At 40.2% G+C, this 24,537-nt stretch overlaps 1 protein-coding gene across 1 annotated transcript in view; it reads right to left on the bottom strand.

Annotated features, from left to right (window-relative positions):
- triob (trio Rho guanine nucleotide exchange factor b) overlaps nt 1–24,537 on the bottom strand; it is a 124,059-nt gene that overhangs the window by 27,438 nt on the left and 72,084 nt on the right. Inside the window, exons 16-36 of the mRNA XM_086156040.1 lie at nt 20,450–20,645; nt 19,020–19,186; nt 17,164–17,283; nt 15,524–15,622; nt 15,351–15,443; nt 15,069–15,218; nt 14,596–14,710; nt 12,879–12,994; nt 11,717–11,839; nt 10,435–10,629; nt 9,978–10,093; nt 8,796–8,862; nt 7,805–7,914; nt 7,598–7,667; nt 7,392–7,481; nt 7,192–7,284; nt 6,080–6,191; nt 4,243–4,433; nt 3,901–4,002; nt 1,993–2,132; nt 1,722–1,821 (exon numbers count right to left, since the gene is read on the bottom strand). Of these exons, the coding sequence (XP_086012166.1) occupies nt 1,722–1,821; nt 1,993–2,132; nt 3,901–4,002; nt 4,243–4,433; nt 6,080–6,191; nt 7,192–7,284; nt 7,392–7,481; nt 7,598–7,667; nt 7,805–7,914; nt 8,796–8,862; nt 9,978–10,093; nt 10,435–10,629; nt 11,717–11,839; nt 12,879–12,994; nt 14,596–14,710; nt 15,069–15,218; nt 15,351–15,443; nt 15,524–15,622; nt 17,164–17,283; nt 19,020–19,186; nt 20,450–20,645 (2,565 nt within the window). The remainder of the gene's footprint in view (nt 1–1,721; nt 1,822–1,992; nt 2,133–3,900; nt 4,003–4,242; nt 4,434–6,079; nt 6,192–7,191; nt 7,285–7,391; nt 7,482–7,597; nt 7,668–7,804; nt 7,915–8,795; nt 8,863–9,977; nt 10,094–10,434; nt 10,630–11,716; nt 11,840–12,878; nt 12,995–14,595; nt 14,711–15,068; nt 15,219–15,350; nt 15,444–15,523; nt 15,623–17,163; nt 17,284–19,019; nt 19,187–20,449; nt 20,646–24,537) is intronic.

The raw sequence follows: 24,537 nt of genomic DNA, 5'->3' as shown, positions 1-24,537 counted from the left end.
CAAACACAGCACTGTCGCCGCCTCTTGAATGAGAGGTCTCACACAGAATCCTCAGAGCGAGAGCGAGAGAGGGAGGCTCTGTTCTGACCTGGAATCAGTATGCATCACATCCAAAGTTCACACCTGGCGTTAGAAAGCCTCGCCGACGACCGCTTCGTTTTGGATCTCACTTCCTTTCCCCCCCCGAGATGCTAATAACCTGCGTATATGATCTCCGTTTGCAAAGACCTAATTTTTTGCTTCGGACAGGTGGGATGAACTTCCTGAAGATTCAAAGCGTTTATTGTCACATGCGCGGTGTTGAAATGACAGTGCATTTTGTAATAAACGTCCAAAATGTAATAACTTTTTTATTTCATTTTGTAATAGAGACGCATTTTGTAATAAACTGCCGTATTTTGTAATAAACTGCCCCAACGCATTTTGTAATAAATTTTGCCGGATTATGTAATAAGTTATTTTTATATTTTAAAGTCATTATTATAACTTTTTTATTCTCTAGGAAATGTAAAAACATGGAATTTATAGAATATTCTCTATTAATGCAACCTTTGAATAGTGTACTGATAGTAATTGCTAAGTACTGCTACTAGGCTAATACAGTGATGCTAATAATGGGCCTAGCTTTTACAAATACTTTAAAGTAAAATGAAATACAATTGACAAATAAACTATTCTTTAGAATTGTTTTACATAATGCACCATGTTATTACATTTCCTATTCCAACACCGAAAAAGACGATTTTAATGGTTTAATCCATGTTTCAGGCCCGTCTCCGAAAAAAGCAAGTACGTATTTGTACCGGAAAGAAATTAAAAGTAAAAAAAAAAAAAAACGTTCCCGTTTAAACATCTCATGTTAAACGTGGACACTTGCGCCTTATGGACGAACGGAGCCTAAATTTGCACACATATTTATTTAGTTATTTTAAGCCGTTGCGCCTTATATTCGGGTGCGCTCAATAGTCCGAAAATGACGGTAAATAGTCCTGACCCAAATGCATCAATACTTATTAACTGGAGTTGGCAGAACTCACCCTTTGTACCAGTTAACGAAAAAAAGCGCCGGAAACGGAGGCGCGAAGAAGGCGGGCCTCCGTTTAAAATTAGGAAGACGTTTAACTACGGACATTTTTGATCCCTTTTTCTTCGATGCTGTAACATGTATATTAGTGTTAGATGCTCATACTGAGCGTAGGAGGACAAGCCTTCTGTGCTGCTATTATGATACCAGATATAACCAAAGACTGTCCCTGTTCCTAGTGAGTGGAAAAGCTCACACTCTCCACACACACACACACACACACACACACAGGCAAGATTGTTGCAAATACACAAGCTGCAGGTTCTGCAAGGAATCTCACTGAGTGACGCCATTTTTTTTTCCTGTCCGGTTAAAGGAAGAGTTTTACATGTGATAAGATAAGATAAGATAAGAACAACTTTATTAATCCCGAAGGAAATTGTTGTGCCAGAGTTACAGAAAAAATAACAGTAATAAATAATAAAAAGAAAAGGCAGAATTAGAAATAAAAATAAACTATAAACTATAAAGTGTCTCAGTGAAACTATAAAGTGTCTTAGTAAACAAGTGATAAAACTATAAGTGTCTTAGTAACAAGTGAGGTAAGGAGTGCACAACAGTATGATAAAAGGAAAAAATCGGGGGACAATTATACAAAATTAGATGTTTATCACGCGTGTGTGTTGGGTGTTCGTACCTTGTCACTGTCCAGTGTGTTCTGGGATGTGCGCGAGGCGATCGAGATGGTGTCTGGTTGGCTGCTCGCGTCTCCCTGGCTGTCCAGCTCCTCGCCGTCCCTGGAGGGCGACGTCATCGAATTTGCACGTTCGTTATCGGGGATTATCATTTTTAACGTTAAGGCTGAAGGGTCGGGGTTACAAAGAGCCCAGCTGCTGAGCCGATTGAACGTCATCCAATAAGAAAAAAAAAGGATAAGTTGGTCTTTTTGTGACTCTGTCAAAGCCTACCGTCTGCCTTTATGTTTGGCCGTCGTGGCTTTGGGGATGTGAATGGGCTCCTTCAGAGCGCCGCGCAGATGCACCGTTCGCTCCTGAATGACCTCGCGAATGTGTTTGATCCAGTCCTGCTTATTTTCAAGACTCGAAGCCTAGAATGATAATTAAAAAAAAAAAAAAAAAAAAAAAATTAAGAAAAAAAAACCACACACAACCCTGGGTCAGTTTCAAGTTCCAGCATATAAAACTCAATCTTTTCAAATTTTCTACAAATGACGATTTGATTTTATTCAGCAAATTATAGGCCTGATCTCGAAGCGACGACAGCTTGGTCTCTTGGACACGGACTGCGGAAGATCATCGCCAGCCTTGTGCCGCTTTACGTCACACAAAAAGGAGACACTTCCTGTTGTCGGTCCTTCGCTTGGAAACCGCCAGCGCCACAGTTGCTGTGACGCATTTTGCGTGAAAGAACAGATTCGGCCGGTCCTTTTCAAGTTACGTAACGAGAAGGAGAGCCACGAGGCGCATATTTGCCCGGTGTAACACTCGCGCGCACTCGGAAATGTGCGCATTTCTGCCCGTATCAAAAAGTAGAATCGATCTATTCGTACTATGTGAACGAATAAGGATTCGAGGATTTTTTTATTGTCATTAGAAACGACTTTTGTCAGGACGTGCATAGCAGACGAGTACTATATAATAAAACTATATGGGCGAAATATGCAGAAAATATGCAAAATAAGCATTGGCTTGATAAGCATGAACATAAGGCGCTTCGTACATTTAAATGACTTTAAAATACAATATTTCTGATTCACTGTGGACACATTATTATTATTATTATTATTATTGTTATTATTGTTATTATTGTTATTATTATTTCGGTTGGGATAATACTACTACTACTAATAATAATGATAATCATTATTATTATCATTATTATTATTATTGTTATTATTATTATTGCTATTATTGCTATTATTATTATTATTATTATTATTATTATTATTGTTATTAACTCATCAGTTTCCTCCATTTCTAAGTCAGTTTTATTGTCAATTTCTCTGCATGTATTCTTGGATCTCTTGCTATCTTCTGTCTTCGGATGTCTCACTATATTTATATTCACATTTATTTTTTCTCATTTCTGACATTATAACTGTTACGATGCTGTGACAGAGAAAATTTGTCCTATGGGGATCGATAATGTTTAGCTTTTTTTATCTTTTGTATCGGACATACAGAGAGATCGAGAAGACGCTTCTCGCAATCCCACGGTGACATTTTAACAAAATAATAGAGTGCAAATTCAACAGGAAAGTTACATTTAACGGTAACATTAAATTGTTAGTTATAAAATATAAAGTGCACGCAGATACAAACTGCTGCCAAGGTGAAAAGATATGTTAGTATATGAATGAGTAATTTGAAAATAGACCATTAGAGCAGTGTTTTTTTTTTCTCTTTCACAGACTTACTCATTCACTTACATGAAAAGTCCACTGTTAAAACTGCACTTTCATACAACTATCACTATTTTTTTTTGCAACTGCTTTTTAGCACTCCTGTCACTTTAAAAATCAAACTCTACAATATCTAGCTCAGCATAACTTGCCGTTGTTATGAAAAAATATTTAAGATAAGACAAAGATTATTGATCCCCATCGGGGAAATTCCTTTGTCACAGCAGTTATTTGAAAAAAAAGGAAAAAAAAAAGAATATTAATAAAAATAGAAAGGCAACAATAGAAATAGAGTGACAAAAAAAAAAACAATTTATTGTACTTTTGCACTGAGGGTGCAATGCTCTGTATGTGCGAACGTATGGCAGTATTAACAATAAAGTTGACTTAAATTACTCTCCTCTTCTTTTCACTCCTCTGTGATTCATAAACGGTCCATAAACGTTGACTCTACCTTGAGAACGATCTTGTTGTCCGAGGTCGGGGTTCTGCCGACCCAGAGGGCGAACTTGCAAGGATCCCCCTCCACGTGCTCGGTCACGCCGAGCTCTGAAGTCTGGAATCGTGAGCGAAACATTCGCGGGTTACTTCCGTCGGAAAACACTTACGTCGGACATTTCGTAACGGTTTGCGGCGCGACATAATTTCTGGACGAAGATCCAACCTGAATAAACGATGCTGCATCTTTAATGACGACCAATGAAAGAAATTTATTGCAAATGTAAATCAAGTGAATGACGGTAAAGCGCATATTTGGAAGTAATAATACAGAATGAAACAAGGTGAAGCTACTTACAAAGAGCTTGCTCTTGTACAAGTACTTGCTCCGACCGTTGGAGTCTTTGACCTCTTTGCTGAAAACCAGGGACATCTCGAAGAGGAACAGGTGACGGTCGCGACCCTTTCGAATCAGCGTTTTGGGATCCCAGACCTGAAAAGACTCCTGCAGGATTAACTCTCCCTGGGAGTCGATGTTGCCGTCAAATCCTGAGAAGGGAAATAATAATAATAATAAGAAGAAGGGGCAAATGAGTCGGTGTGCAAACCCGTGGGTAGCAAGTTAACTGAAGCTGCGTCTGAGTCACGGCGGAGTCGCTTTTTGCTGAATGACTGATGAAAGTGAGTGACGCGCTTTCAGTGGGAGAGTTCAGTCAAAGGTGCCGGACGGGGCAGCGCTAATTGTGAAGGCGACTTTTCAAGTACAGCCAAGTGGGCGCGACACATAAAAAGTAGCGCCGGGCGGATCTTTTGAGGATGCATTTTTTATTTTCCAACCAAAGTGAGGATATTTTGGGGGATTTTTTTGGGGGCGCAGTAACAGCGACAGTATTAGTGATGTTCGCGAATGTAACGGCTATATTTTAATTTATATTTCGTGTGTTTTTCAGGGATCCTGTGTTTCACTTTTAATTTGTTACGTATAAAAAAGCTAAAAGTTTATTCTTGTATTTCATAGGTTATTTGTTGTTGCACTGAAAAGTAAATATTTTTAATTTTGTTGAGTCGTGTGTTTTTCAGGGATTCTGTGTTGCTTGACTTTAAAGTTGCTTAATATAAAAAAGTTAAAAGTTTAAATGAGTCAAAAGTTCACTGTAGAGTGAAAAAATAAAGGCTATTCTATCATAGTAGTATAATACTTTTTTTTTTTTTATTAATTATTGATTCATTTTGTGCATAATGTTACATTATTATTGGAAATATCTTGATTAAAGCAACCAAAAAAATCTGAACAGCCGTTTGGGAGCCGAAAGAGCCAAACATATTTGAACGCTATGCCTGTGGAGGTTTACTATGAGATAGAGGACTATCAGCCAGAAGGAAAGGTCAGGTGGACAAGACAGTGGTGAGAGCAGCGATGATGTATGGACTAGAAACTGTTCCAATGACCAAAAGACAGGAAGCAGAGCTGGAGGTTGTAGAGATAAAGATGTTGAGGTTCTCTTTGGGAGTGACCAGGATTGAGAGGATCAGGAATGAGTCCATCAGGAGGAAGGCTCCTGTTAGATAAGGTCAGAGATGGTTGGGTCATGGACAGAGGAGGGATAGTCAGTATATCGGTAGACGGATGCTGGAATTGGAGGTCTAGAGGAAGACCAAAGAGAAGATTTAAGGACGTAGTGAGAGAGGATATGAAGTTAGTTGGTGGGAGAGAGGAGGAGAAGGTTGATTGGCTCTCGTGACCCCTGAAGGGAAAAGCCCAAAGGAAAAGAAGACTTTGTCACAGGGGTGCAGGACATGTATGACCGAGACAGAGTAATGACTGAGATGGTTCTGAGGTTGAGGATGTTCTGTGGAGGTTCTCAGTCATCCAGGTCTCGCCGAACCCCTGTCAAAATATTCTTGTCAAGGCTTCTTCACTTGAAGATGTTTCACCCCTCATCCAAAAAGACCTTAGAACCGAAGAAGCTTCTTGGAATAAAGGGCGGAACGTCTTCAAGTGAAGAAACTTGAGTCCAGTTGCCACGACAAGAACTTTCAACACTATTCATAACATCCATTAAATTGTGAGAACGGGGTCCTGACCCAGCAACAAGTACTTCTGTTACGTATGTCAATCGACTCAAATGAGTACCAGTATTAGCATCTGTCCATGTTTGTTGTGTGTGTGTGTGTGTGTGTGTGTGTGATCTCACCATCCAGCATGGAGAGGTGCATGGCATCATTGGCTCTTTTGGGGACGCTGAGCATCACCTCAAGACCGTCCTTGATTTCACCTTTCCCTTCTTCGCAGCACGTCAACAGCTCCTACGATGGAAACACAGCCCTTTATAAACAGCATGATATTGAAATTGTTTCCAACTCAGTGCATGTTTTATAGGGAGAACACGTGAAAGTCAGAAATCTAACCAGGGACCTTTTATGCTGCGAGGCTGAAGCTAACCGTTCTAACCAATCCGGAATTTCCAGACTATTGAGCGCACCTGAATACAAGCCGCACCAGCTGAAAGTAACTAAATAAATATGTGTAAATATATAGGCCATATTTGTCTATAAGCTGCAGGTGTCAACGTTTAACAAGAGATAATTTAACAAAAACATTTTTTACATTTAATTAAATCCATACCGGTGACATCGACTCCTAATTTCTGACCCCTGCCTGTAACACGGCTGATGAAAAAGATTAAAAATAAATAACAGGGAAAAGTCCATCCATCCATTACCTGACCCCGCTTTGTCTGACTCCAGCTGATCAGAATCAGAAAAAACTTTTATTTGTCCCTGAGGGTTGCAGCATCTAATTGTAACCATCAAAGAAAAAAAAAATAAACAAAAAAAAAAATAAAAATAATCAAATCAATAAATAAATAACAAATAATAAATAAATAAATAACAAATAATAAATAATAAAATAAACTATTAGTATAAATAAATTATTATACAGAATTCTTTGAATTGTAAGTAAGCTCACGCTGCATTTATATAATAAATATATCATGACCTGATTGCTATCTTGGTCTTCCTCCTGCGCGCTAAAACTATCAAACTCGTCGTCAATGTCAGAATCGAACTGCGTCAGAATTTCACGCAAATTTCATTGGTCAGGGCGAAATGTTTTGGCGGCGTGAAGCTCATTAGCACAAAAAAAAAAAAAAAAAATCTGTAAATTATCCGCATCCTTGTTTAAGCCGCAGTGTTCAAAGCGTGTGAAAAAAGTAGCGGCTTGCAGTTCGGACACGACGGTAAACTTGCGTTTCCCTGCGAAGTGAATAACACGACATTGCGTCGAGGTGAAAGCGTCGTCTACCTTCAGCAGCAGCTGGTACTTCGTGATTCGCTGGACCGGTTTGATCAAGTAGGAAGAGATGGAGTTAGCGAGACGATGTCTTTGCTGGATTTCCTGTGGAGAAAAATTGAGAGGCGCGGCGATCGAAAAAGATGAGGACGTTGTCGTGTCTGAACTCTAGAATCAGAAGTTACCACCCTGAAATATTCAAATTTACTCACGTCAAAATAGGGCCCGGCGTGTTCCAGGATGAGCTGCGTGGAGTCGGGCTTGTTCTTACAGTAGTTCACGTACATTTGAAACTTGTCAGCCTGAACGGCGGAACACGGCACAGGAAAAAGTTAACCCGAGACGATCCGAAAAACAAAAATAAAAAAGGCCCGATATTCCCATTCAAATGGCTTTCGGGAGCTTAACGTTTTCTTACCCAGGTAACAAAACAATGACCCACGTCCTCTGGAAGCTGCTCATACTTCTCCAACTCCTTCAGGAAGATACTGAGAAGAAACAGACGGTCGGAAGGATGATTTTTATAATTTAGCGGTTACAACATAAAACATTATGACCAAATTTACATGGCTTCTTATTTAGTTGGTAAAGAATAAACGGTAAGAAAGACGGCTGAGGGACTCACTTGTGATGGAATTCGTAGAGGTCCTGCATGTTGCCGAAGATGATGTGTTCCTTGTTGACAATTCCAGGTGGGATCTCTTCCACGCCGCTGGTCATCTCCCACAAGTATGTCTGCACACCGGAAAATAAACATTTCAATGCACGCAAGGCACAACAGCACATTACAATATTAAACTATTATTGTCATTTCTGGACTATTAGCCGCTACACTGCTGCTTAAAAAAAAACGATGCGGCTAATTTGTGGATTTTTTGGGGCTTCGTGCAGTCGAAACATTTTGCCTCGTCACGTCGGACCGATGAAATTACGGTGAAATTCTGAGGCCGTTCAATTCCGACACCGAAAAACAACTTTAATAGTTTTAGTGCGCAGGAGGAAGATAGCAATGTGCTCATGATATATTTACTCTATAAATGCAGAGCGAACTTACTTATAATTTGCAGAATTCTGTACAGTAATTTATTTTTACATTTATTTATTTATTTACTTATTTATTCATTACTTTTTTGATTTTATTCTTTGATGTTCACAATTTGATGCTGCTACCCCATTTGCCCCACGGGGACAAATATTTTTTTTCTGATTCTGATTAGCTGGAGTTGGACAAAGCGGGGATGGAAAACAGATGGATGGACTTTTCCTTGCGTTATTTATCATTCCTCTTTTTCATCAGCCGTGTTACAGGTACTGTTTGCGAAAAAAAAGCATTTCCGGTTACCGGCATGCATTAAATAAAAAATAAAAAATGAAATGTTACTGTTTAAATATCTCATGTTACAATGTGGACACTTGTGGCCTTCATATTTACACATATATTTATTTAGTAAATTTTAGCCGGTGCGGCTTATATTCAGGTGCGCCCAATAGTCCAGAAATGACGGTATGTGAAAGGTTAAGTTCGTCAATTTTAGAAACAATTGGGTGATGATGAAGGGAAAAAGTAGAAAAATAAAAATGAAGAAAAATTTAAATTAGGTAACGAGGTTACTTACATCCATACACTCCCTTAGGTCCCTGACATAGGCTTTCTCTGTCTGAATCAGCTCAGCCATTATAAATCTGAAAGAAAATTGTGAGACAAGATCATGAATATCAGACTAAACTCCTACGTTCTGCTAACAAGTACAAAAACCACGGCGAAATGACGACCAGGACTGATAAATGTTTGGAAAATAGCAGTTCAAACACACAATGTTGTCAGCTCTTCTGGTGCCTTCATACAATTTTACACTTTATGCTACCAACTCTGGATTTTGTATAAATAACCATACACTGACAGTCACATGAAAATCCTACTCTAGGTGGAAGCCTTTAGGATGTGCTACATCACTCCACATCTTTTTTTTTTTTTACAAATAATTGCCAAGCTATTTTACTTTTTTGAGTAAATGACATGTGAAAGATGAGCAAAGCACTAAAAACCGGTGGTATTTCTGTATACCAGATGCAATGGACTAAAAGAGACATTGCACTCGGCACTTTGCATTGTTTACCTTCATGTCAGCACGAGTTGTAACTGTCAACCAGAGCCAAATTCCTTGTATGTGTGAACACAGGAGGTCAATAGAGCTCATTGTGACTCTTTCTCTCATTTACCACTGGAAACTTATTGACATCGACAATCACTGCAGCCTTGTGGACGCAAAACTGCGGTAAAACGATTTATAGATTTTCACTATGATATGCTTTTATTTCCTGTGATAACACACATGTTAGCAAGGACTGTACAGCTCTGAAATATTACTATATTTAGTATATTAAAATACATGACTGTCTCAGAAAATTAGAATATTGTGATAAAGTTCTCTTCTGTAATGCAATTAAAAAAGCAAAAATGACTTTTTCATGATATTCTAATATTTTGAGATAGGATTTTTTCTTAAGATGTAAGCCATAATCAGCAATATTAAAATAATAAAAGGCTTGCAATATTTCAGTTGATTTGTGATGAATCCAGAATGTATAACATTTTTGTTTTTGTAATTAAGAACTTTATCACAATATTCTAATTTTCTGAGACAGTCCTGTATATATTACGGAAAAAAAAAAAAAAAATCACAAATTTGGACATTTCTGAATATTCTACTCAAGCATTGAAATCTAAGAATTCCTTTTAAAAATAATTTTCATTTTTTTTTTTTTTTTATGTTGGGGAAAATGCACGTTGCACTCACTCTTTTCTCCTCGCCGATTTTCTCTTTTCCTCGTTGAGTTCATGCGCGGCATCCCTCAACTTGACCTCCGACCCCGGAGCACTGGCTGGGATGATGTCCAGTTGTAGCTCTTTGCTCTGGAAAAACACAGGAGGCGGCTTTTGCGTTACGAATACTAGGACTGGTGGTCGTCATTGAGCCGTCACCGTAACAAAGCGCGGTGAATTTGCTTTCCATCGGAGGAGGTGGAGGAGCGAGTCTTCATTTGAGTCGGCGTTTCTTCTGTGAGCTACCAAAAGGGAAACTCCGTCGAGGAAGAACTTAAATGGACCCCTCAACTTTCGGAGGGTTCGCGACGATCTCCGCGGCCCCGGCAAACTTTGAACCCAGGTCAGAGTGTCACCTCTCTCACACCGAACGGTTTCCCGTCGACATCGGACGGCTCGGATACGTCCGTACCGGTCAAAATCAAACTCACGGCTTTGTTGGAGTCAGAAGAAATGCCCAGTGCTGTTTCCAGGCATGTCCGATATTTGTCCATGCGGAGAGAAAAGTCCCTGTAGCGCTTGTCCACTGAGGCCACCCATTTCTTTATCTCCAGGGCATGGGCGTGGCCCTTGTCACAAAACCCATCCGCCAGCTGGATCAACAGCTTTACCCGCTCTTTGGTTTGCTGTCAATAGAGAGAAATTCAGGGAGGGGAAAGAGAGACGGACACATAGAGGCAGGACCGGCGGAGGAAAGGTAGATGACAGATGGACACGGAAAGAGAAAGAGAAAGAGTCGGGGTATCGGAGTGTTGCTTGACACAATGGCTTCATCTCTAACACAATAACAGTGACACAGCAAAGAGGAAACTGTACAATACGCCGCCCGGGGAACGGGCCTCCCGGGCCGAGCGCCGCCGTGTGCAAACATACGCCACGTTGCGCTTCGAGCGAAGCAACACTGGATTTCCATGAGAATGCAGGCAGAGGCGGTTGGGGGAGTTTCTCCTTGCTCCTGCTCTGTTTATTATACTTTTCAGTAAATTTCACTGGGCTACCTAGTGGAAGGCGGCGCATCTGACTGTTTTAGGCGCCATGTATTAAATGTATTATGAGAATTTACCATGAAGTTTGGGGAAATCAGCATTGGAGGTTGGGGGAGTTTCTCCTTTACGCCTCTAGTTATTATGTTTTTTGTGTGTTTTTAAACGGCATCATGCACGGCGGCGCCACCTCGCTGTCAAACCCCTAACTCGGATTTGGCGCATCACAAAGAGGAAAAAAAAAACCAAACGAGAAATGGCTCGAATCTCGGAAAACTTTCAAGTTGTTGCGCTGGAAAGTCAAGATCCGGCTATACATGATATCCCACGGTGTTGGAGCCTTTTGACAGTAAAAACACAACTATGTAGAGTTCTAGACGTCAGGTGTCTGCAAAGATCTTGCAGCAATAAGTCAGACAAACCTTTCCTTCAGGTCATATTTCAAATCCGTCATTGCTTTCTCATCGACTTCCTCGACCCATTCTGTGCAAAGATTTATTCTCATTGTGTGTGTTAATGTCTACACATCTTCTTCTCTATATGCATCTATGTATACATGCTGATATTTTCTTTATTTTATTGTAGGTCTACCAGCTCTACCTTACTGTGAGAATGTACACGACTGCTAGGATGGATTAATTCAATTTAAATGAATAAAGTCAGTCTCAAGTAAGACAATTGTGAATCTGTAAGCGAAAAAAAAAAAAAAAAGGACGACACACGTGCACACCTTAGCTGTGATCTGGAAGTCTTCGTGCTCTTTTAGCAGCTCCTGTGTGTGGTGAATGCTGGAGCCCGTGGACGTGTGTGTGGACAGGTAAAACTCCCCGGTGTCATGGATCCATTCCAGCGCCTTTAAAATACAAAATAAAGAAAAAAAAAATCAAAAAACCACAAGTTAGTCATTGGCTGTGGGTTTAAGCCGCGGACTCAGACTCGCCATCGGTGCACGTATTCAACCAATGTCGTTACCTTGGCTCACAGTTCGGTGGACAAATTCAAAATATTCAGACGTCCTGATGCGGATACTGAAGAAACTTCAACCAGATGTCAGCGTGGAAAACAATCCACGCCGCAATTTGGGACTTTTAAGAAACTCCACAACCCTCACTAATGCTACTTAAGGAGGTATTAGTGAGGGGCGTGAGTACATTGTGAAAGTAATACAAAAGAAATCAGTGTCTCTGTGACACGTATCACTTTACCATACAGATAGAATCTATAATATTAATCCATTTCTACTGTGTAGTCGTACAGTGCACCGCTTGACCCCCCTTTTTGGTTGTTCTCGTACTTTCTATCTGGGCCAGCAGGTAAAACTCTCCCGGCCAGCAGTGGCAGAACTGGTCCAGGCAAAACAGACAACATTTGGGTCCTGGCTTGGGGGCGGGAGGGGGATAAAGCTGGATCGCCCTAGAATAGCTTTGCCCTAAAAACATCTATGATGTCATCCCAACATATTGGCAGGGCACGTTGCTTTGCGCATCTCAGCACCACAAGAGGGAGCCAGGAGCTCGACGGCGACGCCGGATCAACCCAAGAGGCGTTCTACTGCAATGGAGGCAAAACTAACCAACTTAAAACAAAAAACAAACAAATAAACATTAAGGCTGTCTAGTCGTTGAAATACTGATCTGTGACCTGTTTATTTAACAGTGCGAGGAGTCTCGCTAAAACTTGGCAATAAAATCCCCAAAAGGTCCAGGAATCCCTGAGGGGGTTCAAACGATTGGCTGGAGGTCTGGGTTTACGAACGCTCTGTAATAAAAAAGGACGACGTCGGTGTAATGATAGTCATCTTTAGGACCGTCATTGTGAAGACACTGAAAACGCTTTGTCTCCAAAAGGCAGGCCTACTGACGATAACAAGAAAAAAAAAAAACAACACACACCTGTTTGGCACTGCGTTCAAACACCACATATTGCTGGCATTGGTCCAGCCTCCGCTTCCTCATGGTCCAGAAGTGGAGCACTCTGTTCTCCCTCTGCAGCAACTCATTCAAGATGTCTGGTGAAGCAAACAGAGCACAACAGAGTGGATGACAGTTACAGAGCAGCTAAACTGGTAAAAAAGATGGTCACTCAGTCAAATACGGTTTGATTCTTCTTCTTGTTCTTCTTTTTTTGGGCGTTTTCTCTTCCGGGGTCGCTACAACTATCAACCTTCTCCATCTCGCCCTATTCTCTGGATCCTCCTCTCTCACGCCAACTAACTTCGTGTCCTCTCGCACTACATCCATAAATCTTCTCTTTGGTCTTCCTCTAGATCTCCAATTCCAGCATACATCTACCAATATATTGACTATCCCTCCTCTGTACATGACCTGACCATCTCTGATCTTCTCTCCAAAATACCTTACATGAGGCGTCCTTCTGATGGACTCATTCCTGATCCTATCCATCCTGGTCACTCCAAAAGGGAACTTCAACATCTTCATCTCTGCAACCTCCAGCTGTGCCTCCTGTATTTGGGTCAATGTCACTGTGTCTAGTCCATACAGCATCACTGGTCTCACCACCTTTCCTTTCATTCTGGCTGATAGTCTTCTATCTCTTGGTACCCCCGACATTTTTCTCCACCCATTCCAACCTGCTTGGACCCGTCTCTTCACCTCTTTTCCACACTCTCCGTTGCTCTGGACTGTTGACCCCAAGTACCTGAAATCCTCCAACTTCTTGATCTCCACTCGCTGTAGCCTCACCGTTCCACACGAGTTCCTCACATTCACACACACATATATTCTGTCTTGCTGCGACTAACTTTCATTCCTCTCCTTTCCAGCGCATACCTCCACCTCTCTAGATTTCCCTCAACCTGTTTTCGGCTATCACTACAGATCACAATGTCATCTGGAAACATGATGGTCCATGGATATTCCTGTCTAACCTCATCTGTCAGCCTGTCCATCCCCATTGGGAACATGAAGGGGCTCAGAGCTGATCCCTGATGGAGTCCCACCTCCACCTTGAACTTCTCTGTTACCCCTACGCACAACGCACCACTATCTCACAGCTGGCATACATTTCCGACAACAAGCATACATGTCCGACAGCTAGCTTACATGTCCGACAACTAGCATACATGTCCGACAGCTGGCATACATGACTGACAGCTGGCATACATGTCCGACAACTAGCATACATGTCCGACAGCTGGCATACATGTCAAACAGCTGGCATATATGTCCAACAGCTGGCATACATGTCAAACAGCTAGCATACATGACCGACAACTAGCATACATGTCCGACAACTAGCATACATGTCCGACAACTAGCATACATGTCCGACAGCTAGCATACATGACCGACAGCTGGCATACATGTCAAACAGCTAGCATACATGTCCGACAGCTAGCATACATGTCCGACAGCTAGCATACGTGTCCGAAAGCTAGCATACATGTCCGACAGCTAGCACACATGTCCGACAGCTAGCATACATGTCCGACAGTTAGCATAAATGTCCTCAAATAAAGTTTGATTAAAGAGAGTTAATCCTTTAGCTTTCATAAAACAGTAATATGTTTCAAAGGATGATAAAGGCCTGGCAGAAGAAATGGCGACCATTCGAATGAAAATCAATTAAAGTATTGTAAAGTGTACTCACTCTTAACCTGAGTTTCTGGAGCTTTTACGTGGGACATCATTCCAGGCATGTTAACACTGTTCCTATGCAGGTACTTCAGGAAAACGTCAGCATTGCGCCGGGCAAGAGTACAGGCCTGTAGGTGTGCAGAGAAGAATTTTAGCGACACAGCAAACTGGCTGATTTGGCATTTAGCACATGAAGAAGTAAAGCAATATAATTAATAAGCGACTGCTCTTCTTTAGAATGGTCAAGAAGCCATTCTACACCACAAACTCAAGGCCGGCGGGCCAAATGTGGCCCTCCACGTCATTTTATGTGGCCCAGGAGAACATCTCAAAAGGTCTGATTCTCTTAATATAAATAAAGATAAGGATTTTGATAGTTACATTCATTTTACATGAATTTGGTTACATTTACACTGTTGACGTCACACGTGGCCCTTTGAGGGCAACTATCATGCCGATGCGGCCCTCCGTGAAAACGACGCTCACCTTAAGGAATGCTTCTTTCTGCTCCAGATGTTTGCTGATCATGGGAGTGACGTGGTCCGACTCGCTGTTGGGCCCCAGTTTATCGGCCCCGCCGCACCAGTCCTCCTCTCGCTTGTACTCCTGCTCCAGGCTTTCCAGGACACTGCAAACCTGTCACATAGACGGACGACATAAAACCGTCGACCTTCTCCTGATTGAACCGCTGACCTGCATGATTGAAAATCCTTGACGGGCACATTTAAATTAATTTGCAGACGGTCGAGGGCGAGGCTTCGCGGGTACCTGTTCGGAGGTCTTGTAGAAGGCCACAGAGGCGTTAACCAGCTTGAGCCGGTCCTCCATCTTCAGCATCAGCTGCTGCCAGTGGTCAGCCACCTTCACACCCACAACATGGTCAACGATTTCTTTCATAGCCTACTTGGTTATTTTCTACAAAAATAGCCAAGATTGCAAACCTTTTCTGCACAATCCCTGATCATGTCCATGTCGTAGTGGTTCGCTTGAAGCAAAGCTTCAGCCTTCTGCTGAACCTGGAGTGCACTTTGATGGGTTTTCTGCACAAGGGGGGGGGAAGACGAGATTAAGAATAAAAGAAAGTGCAATTGTATCTTGTGGAACTGTGGACTGGGAAGCGACAGAAAGGCTCCACAAGTAGTAGAAGTAGAAATATTACAACGTGATTCTGGAGGAAGTGTCAAATCCTCCTTCCTGGACTGTGCATTGCAGGGACAATACGAATAATAATTCAGCGTACAGACGGATTACGAGTTTGATTTGTTCTGTAACCGTCAAAATTTGGTCGTATATCAGATGAAACTTCCCACTGAAAATGAATGGAGACACTGCTAATCTGTTTCAGCTCCCTAGTTTTGTGACGTGTTTTTAAATAAATGTGATTTAAAAACGACAAATATTATTAAAAAGATTATTATTAGTATTACCATAAAAATATTATTATTATTATTATTAATATATATTTGTATATTATAATATATATATATATATATATATATTATAATATACATATAATATAATATATAACGTATTTTTAAATAAATGTGATTTAAAAATGACAAATATTATCAAAAAGATTATTTTTATTAATAATATATATTTATATAGTATAATATTATATATTTTACTATATATATATATATATATATATATATATATATATTATAATATGATAATATTATATGTATATTATATGTATATATATATATATATATACATATAATATTATAATATATAATATTATTAATAATAATAATATTATTAAATACTATTAAAAGGTTATTCATACAAAAGAAAAGAGAATGTACAGATATGATCTTCTGTACAGTGTCCTTGAGTGCTTTATAAGGTGCCATAAATTAAATGTATTATGAGAATTTAGCATGACGTTTGGACAAAGATGCCGGTGGAAAATGTGTTTTTTAAACGCATTCATGGACGGCGGCGGCCACGTCACGGTCAAACACTCGTCGTCCCGCTCGTTCATAACTGGGATCTCGGCTCGTATCACAAAGAGGAAAAAAATAAAACGACTGAGAAATGACTCGAATTCTCGGAAAACTCAAGTTGATGCGCTGGAAAGTCAAGTTTCCGCTGTAAATGGTTTCAGACAGAAAGAGCACAATACATGCATCTATGCATAAATGCCGATTCTATTTTCTTTATTTAACTGTAGGTGTGCCAACTCTACCTTTATACTGTGACAATGTACCTTGCTGCTATTAAAATTAATTACATTTAAATTGGATTTCTACAAACAGATAAAGGAGAGTTGAGACCAAAGTAAGACAACGGCGTTGATCGAGGCTTTTTCATGAAGTCGTTCCACGCGATGACTGGCGAGAAAGGAATGCCGTGCAGAAAACGTGAACGTAGGGAGGTAAAGACGTTTTAAAGGAATGTAGAACGTAAAGAGATAAATCAAGACAAATTCTGATATATTATCAAGGCCGGGCGGCCAAGTTTTTGACCGAAAATTTCAAGGGTAATAAAATAAAACGGGAATAAAGATGGGAAACGCAGCTGCACATGCGTGCTTGGGTTTTAAGACACGGCTGATTTATTCCCGTTTGTTTTTTACCTCGATTGCATGCTGGAACTGTTCATGTTCTTTCTGCAGCTGCTCAGCCTCTTGTAATGAGCTGGCGGTGATCAGGCCGGCGTTCAGCATGGATTCACCGTTACGGATCCAACCAAGGACCTGCAGAAACACACACACACACACACACACATGCGCAGTGCAAACATAAGACAAAAATCCTTCTCTTTATTTTTTTTTTTTTTTGAGTTCATTTCTTCTATTTTTTTTCTTTCCACCATTTCCTCTCCCTTTACAGATTTTTTTCCTTTTTTTTTTTAATTTTTTTTTTATCTTTTTTATTCCCACCCTGTGTCTCCGGGCCCTTTTAGCACAAACATTCCCATCGCCTGAAACCACCCGTCAATCTGACTCTTCTCTCAACCATCTGCCCCCTAAAGCGAAAAAGGATAAGTTAGACAAACGGCGTCCGTCCCTCTGACTCAGCGTGCACATCTGCTGCGTGGGTGACACGCAGAACCGATGCTCGGTTGTAAACGTGATGACGCAACACATCCACGGCTAGTTTTTTTTTTTTTTTTTTAGTTTCACAAAGACCTATATTGTTTTTAATCACAGATGCCATATCTCGAGGGGAGACGGGCAAGTGCTGATATCACATCTGTTTCAACCGCGACACGATCGCTGCCAATTTTTCTTCGTTCGGATTATGCGGATTTCATAACGGCACATGGAATCCCGTCTGCAAAAGCGACCGTCTCCAGGTTTGGCGCACGAGACGCCGTAAGATGGACTATTATCGGTAATGCGGTGGTAAACTCCGGGCGGGAATGGAAAGCGGGGATATTTTTAAATCCAGTAAATCGGTAGCGGAGATATACAGCCCACAATTATCCGATTATGGCTGAACCCAACTTTAACCTAAACGGGGTGCTGTAATTCCTCAGGGTTTCAACATGTGTGTGTGTGTGTGTGTGTGTGTGTGCAGAAATAGCCAGGCTTTCCTGTCAAGCTCTGCATCCCTGAGAGATGATTTATACCGCGCTTCCTATCTGTGAGCTGATGAGCAAAAAATACCAACGGTGTCGACCGGTAAAGCGGGAATCGACGCGGGATCTTTCCGGGGTGTGGAAGTGTGACGTCCGGCCGCAACGGCGTTCCCCGGGATTTACGTTCTCTCGATTTCATGTTTGCCGGTGTAATCGGCCGGTTTCATTATTCATCGCAGCGCGGGGAAAACGCGGGGAGTCTGTTCGGCGTTCGCGATAAGAGGCCTAGTTATGAAAATTGGCACTCGGTTTTTTGTTTCGCTTGGAAATATCAGAGGGCTGCTTTGCAAACGCGCCGCAATTTTGTTGTTGAGCGAATGTGTGAATATTGCAGGGGGGGGTTGACATGTTGTGCACCGACAACAATAAGCTCGGAAGTGTCATCTCTTCCCTATCAGACCGGACCGCCCGGGCTTTATTTGTCTGCTTTCGCCCGGTTGTTGTTCTTCCTCCTCCACCCGGACTCGGGATGAATCACGGCTCGGTGATGAAATCTATTCTTTTCCCTCCGATGTCAGAAAGGGATACGAATTGAAACAGCGAAAAAGACACGGAGATGCAGGAAAGAGGAGCTTCCGATCGACGGCGGAGCCTTTTTCAAACCGCTTCACTTCGGCAAGAAATGACCAAGATTTTTTTTTTCCTCCTTTCTACTATTATCTATTACGGTTATGTTTTTTAACGTGAAACTCCGGCACAACAATTTCCTTCGGGATTAATAAAGTTGTTCTCATCTCAAAATACAACAAGGCGGTAAATGAATCGTCACGAATACACGCGAGCGCCACTTGCAAACCGACGCTGCTGGGAAAAGACGACCGAGTGTCTTGTTTTTCTGCGGCGGCGTACCTGTTTGACCTCCGCCTGCAGATGTCTTAATTGGACGCACTGCTCCAAGTGTCTCCTGTGCTGCTCCGCCGCCAAGTCCAACTCCTGCTGCTTTTCGTGGAGGAACTCGAGCAGATCCTGAACCCGTGTGGCCATGTCCACATCTCTGTCACACAACAGCTCCACACCTGGAGACATGATGTTTGGAGCATATTTGTACCATGTCCTAAAATCTATCTATTTAAATTGAAAGTAGATGGACTGCAGGAGATGAATGCAGATTCAAACAATTTAAAATCAATGGAATATTTCAATTAAAAAAAAAAAAAAAAAAAGAAATAAAATAAAATAAAATAACATTAAATAAAATAAATGAATAAATAAATAAATAAATAACTTTAGGCATGACTAACTGATGGATATACATATTTTTATTCATTCATTAGACTGTAATTTCATTTGTCAGTCGTGGTAAAAATTTGGCAGTGGATTTTGCCCCTGTTCGTACGTACAGTAGAGGTTTAATCTGATATTTATGATCTTATTTCACCATTTTCTTTCAGATTTTTTTAATGGCTGAGCTGATTCAGACAGAGAAAGCTGATGTCAGGGACCTAAGAGAGTGTTTGGATGTAAGTAACCTAGCAGACACACACAGTGTCATTTCTGTGTCAATTCATTTTTATTTTTCTACTTCATAATCACCCCTTTGTTTCTAAAATTGACCAACTTAACCTCTCACATACCGTCATTCTCAGACTATCAAGCGCACCTGAATATAAGCCACACCGCCTAAAACTAACTCAATAAATACATATGTACATATAAAGGCCGCAAGTGTCCACATTGTAACATGAAATATTTAAACAGTAAAATTTTTTTTTTTTACTTTTTAATTAACTACATACTGGTCACTGGAAAGGCTTTTTTCCAGTGCCGGTTGATGAAAAAGATGAATAATAAATAACACAAGGAAAAAAAATCAGTTTTCTCTTCCTGATTAAATTGTGAACATCAAAGAATAAAATTAAAAAATAATAAATAAATGAAAGAAATACCTAAAAATAAATGTCTGTACAGATTTGAGCAAACTGTAAATAAGCTTTATAGAATAAATATATCATGATCAGATCGCTATCTTGGTCTTCCTCCTGCGCACTAAAACCGCCGTTTCTTCTGCGTCGGAATTGAACGACCTCAGAATTTCCCCGTGATTTCATTGGTCCGATGTGACGGGATTAAATATTAAGGCGGCATTTAAGTTGACAAAGCGTTTGGGGAAAAAAGTAGCGGCTTATTGTCCGGAAATGACTCGGCATGCAGGGTCGGGCACAACAGTTCAGTCAATCCCAAGGCCGCGTCATCGGCGTGAAAACACCGTTTTACGTGCAGTCTCAAGAGAAACGTGCGCGTTTGCGGACGTTGCATTGCATCGTGAAGCCGCGACTCACCGGACGCCTGGACCTCGGTGACATACTGCAGCAGCTCCTGTCCCTGGTGGATGACGTCGAAGGTGAGGTTGTTCATGGTCAGCGCCTTGTCGGCGTGATGCTGAAGCCGCTGCTCGGCCAGAGTCAGGTCTTCGGTGTCAAAGTCGTTCATCTGCTGGGACAGTTCCTCGTTCCATGACTCCAAGTCTGAGATGATCTGTACGGAGGGAAAAGGTGCAGATGTGTTCTATGGAAGAATCATTTTCCATCAACCCGACACCCAAAGCGCAATTCTGAGCAATAACATGTTGTGTTCTTGTGAAGCAGATGTACTGAGATGTCGGCGCTTGCCTCCGACTCCCCGCTCACGCTGAATCATGACCCGGGGGCACCTTGGCAGCATCTCGCTCTGTCTGTCAGCGCCTTTTTTTCTTTTTTTTATTTATTTTTTTTAACCGACTCACGAGGATTCGTCATCGATTGCCATAAACATCTCCAACCGTGGCTCCGTGTCCATCCAGGTCTATCAAGACACCCATTTCTAAGTCTATAACTAATGTATTTTGATAAATTCTAGCTTACGACGCGACCTCGATTAAAAGGTGCAAATCCCCTGACCTACTTTTAAAACAGTTCTGAAAATGAAATAGGACATTAATATAAAAAGGGGAGATAATTCACGTCCTAATTTTCTTTTTAAAAATGCGCACACCAAAAATGCTGCAAATTAAAGATAATTTACTTGACATACAGTAAGAAAAAAAAGTATTCTCTCATGACGTTTCGAGCAAACATCAGCCCTTCCTCAGACATGTGTTAACAAACACGTTATTGTGCCGCCATTTTTAAAAGGAAATGATCATGTGATTGATTCCTGTTTTAAAAGAATGGAGTTTAGATTTAAACTCCAAAAATGCTGTTTTTTTCTGTATATACAAGCTGGGCAAACTATCTTGCAATCTGTAAATACGTGGAAAAAGTATCAGTTGTCTGGTCTTGAATTTTTTTTAAATTTTTAAAAAAAATTTTATTTGATTTTTTTTTTTTTTTAATTTCAATATGGCATGATATATCTAACAAGATGTGCAAAAAAAAAATATTCCCTTTAAAAATGGTGCCACAATAACATGTTTAACATATTTCTGGGAAGCATCCGAGGTTTGTTCAAAACATCATGCAAGAATATGTTTTTTCTACTTTTTAAAAAATAAATTATCTTCATTTTTTGAGTAATTTCGGAGGGTTTTGAAACCTGTATTCAGTCGACTTTTTGGATCCAACATCATCCCTGACTGGGCAGCGGATGTGCGTGTTTTTTTTTATTTTTCTAGCTCTATTGATGAAGGGAGGTACAAAATCTGGCTTATCAAATCTTTCAATCATGTGAATTATATTATTCTTTTTTTTATTGATTGTGTTTGAGACATTTTTGGGACATTTTTCGGAGGATTTGTGACATCTTTTGAATGACTTTATCCAACAATCATGCCATTTATTATCTCTCAAATCAAAGCACTTTTATTTGAACAAATTTCCCGTAAACCCTCATGAAGTTGACACAAAGACAAATTGTCCGAACAGGACAAAGACGTCTTTGAGACGAACAAGTCGGCCTCTCGGTGATTCGACCAACAACAGGTGACTTTTATGACATACAGTTACGTTGTTTCTAAAAAAAAAACAAAAAAAAAAACATCCAAACTCGAAAAAAAAGGACCTGTCTTTAATGCCGGGATGCTGAAAGGTCGCCCATTTTATGAGGATAATGGAAATTATTCAAACATTTGCGGTGGACTTTCCGATTTCAACGAAACATCCCTGCATATTGATATTTTTTTTCTGCTGGCTTTGGTTCCCCGTAGAGTAAGAAACAAAACAAATCTGGTACGGCAGGTTCTTCGGCACAAAGTGTCGGGTGTAGCTTTGTTAGGGCGGCTTTCATTACCGCCCAAGTAACTACACTGTATTTAAAAGCTCTTAGATGATTATTAGGTGGTGTGAGGTCATCCATCTATCTGGTGTTGCTCAGTATGACTGAAACAGATGGAAACCAAAGACAAAAAAACAAAAAAAAAAACAAATTCGGATGAACTTCAGTGCAGTGCGGCACCAACACGAGCGACAAACGGCCGTATTTTACAATTCATGGTCCAACTGCTTTCTTGTTTAGGACATCACAAACCAAATTAAACAACTGCCTGTAAATTAAACGTCAAATCTGCAGAAAGAGAACTTGGGAAAAGAAGCAGATCCGAAGGAGCGGATTTGGTTGGACGTTTAAAAACAGATTGGCCACAAATCCATTGAAACAACTTTTTTTCAAATCGTCCGGCACCACAAAAACGAGTAACTCCCTTCGAGAAAAGTTGAACAGAATTTCCAGACAAACAAAGCGCTTGGCTCTCTTAAGAAACATTTTCAGACGCTATCAAGGAAGAAACTCACCAAATGCTTATCTGCACGCTTCTTTCCTCTCCTCGCCAGGTTGAGTAAAACACCCTCGCTGTGCAAAAAAACCATCTCCCTCTCCTGGCGGAGCAGTTGGAGACCAACTAATACAGGAAATAATCCTCCTCAGAGATCCTCATCTAAAAGACAAACCTCCGCGGGGCCGTCGTTTCCCCGCCTCTCCGCCCTCGCTTTAGACACACACACACATGTTCGTGCAAGAGGGAGTGTCACAAAAAGCATGGCGTTCTGCGCATGAGTGTGTGTGTGTGTGTGTGTGTGGGAACGAACGCCTCTCCTCCACCCACGTTCGTGCTCACGCGCTGTGTCATGTTAATCCCAAGTGTGGATACAGGTATGTTTGTGTGTGTGTGTGTGTGTGTGTGTGTGTCGGAAAACACTGATCGGCAGATTGGTTGTCAGCCTCCTCCCGGCGAGAGATTTAACCGTTCTTTTTGGATGAAAACATGATGTGTTTTTTTTTTGGTGCTTCACAAGGCAACAACATTGGAAATGAACTACAATATTGCCATTTAAGCCATTTCCCATTTCAGTTACTGCAAAAGTGATTTGAAACTGACATTTTTCCATCCCACCCACAACTGGTTAAATTAAATGCTCTCCAGAAATTGCAATAAATATGTATACAGCTATATATATATATATATGTATATTTTTTTTTTTTTGTGAGGACGGATGAAATAAAAATTGCTGTTGTCCCACGGCTTCAATGACACAATAATCGTCCAAACCACTTCACTAAAACACATTTTTCATTTATGCTCCACAGGCTGGCCGTGTTTGAAAAGAATCCTTTTCACGACATGTCATTTCGCTCGATGTGATTGTGTTGGGACGGACTCGCGGTCATCCGTGATGTCACAGCCACGATAAGCATCATTTGATGGACTGAAATATATACTGTTTTCATTTTTTTTTTTTGCATTGTAACAAAGCCAGAGCTGTGGAAAACATAGCAACACAGTTGGGCATGACAGATTAATGGATGAAATGCAACTAGTGACAAAATTACTGGAATGAAATACTTAAAGTGGATCTAAACCGTTTTTTTTTTTTGTTTTTTTTTTCTGTTACTATTATACTTTATTAATCCCTGTGGGAAATTCTGTCTCATCGTCCTCTGTGAGATGCCTGTTTCCTGTACAATAACCCTGATTTATACACATAAATACTGCACGTAATCATATACATGGAATTGTAAATACACACATATTTATTAATTATACATATTTTTATATCCCTTTAATTTTGTTTTTATTTATTTCGTACTGTTATTTTCATTTTTTTTGAAATTTCTTTTATATTCACTACTTTATGCTTTATTTTTACATAAAGTGGATTATTTATTATTACATATATATTTATTAATCATAAATTATATATTTATTAATTACATATACTCTTATATCCCTTTAAATCTGTTTTTATTTATTCATTACTGTTATTTTCATTTTTTTGAATTTTCTTACATATTCACTATTTTTCTTCTTTATTTTTACATAAAGTGGAATATTTATTAATTACATATATATTTTTAATTATAAATCATATATTTATTAATTACATGTATTCTTATGTCCCTTTAAATTTGTTTTTATTTATTCATTACCGTTATTTTCATTTTTTTTTAATTTTCTTTT

Source organism: Fistularia commersonii, chromosome 11 (genome assembly GCF_037954325.1).
Source record: "Fistularia commersonii isolate RoL2024-O1a breed Wild chromosome 11, RoL_Fcom_v1.0, whole genome shotgun sequence".
NCBI lineage: Eukaryota > Metazoa > Chordata > Actinopteri > Syngnathiformes > Fistulariidae > Fistularia > Fistularia commersonii.
The sequence above is the reverse complement of the archived record's forward strand: the minus strand, read 5'-3'. Positions and strand labels throughout refer to the sequence as shown.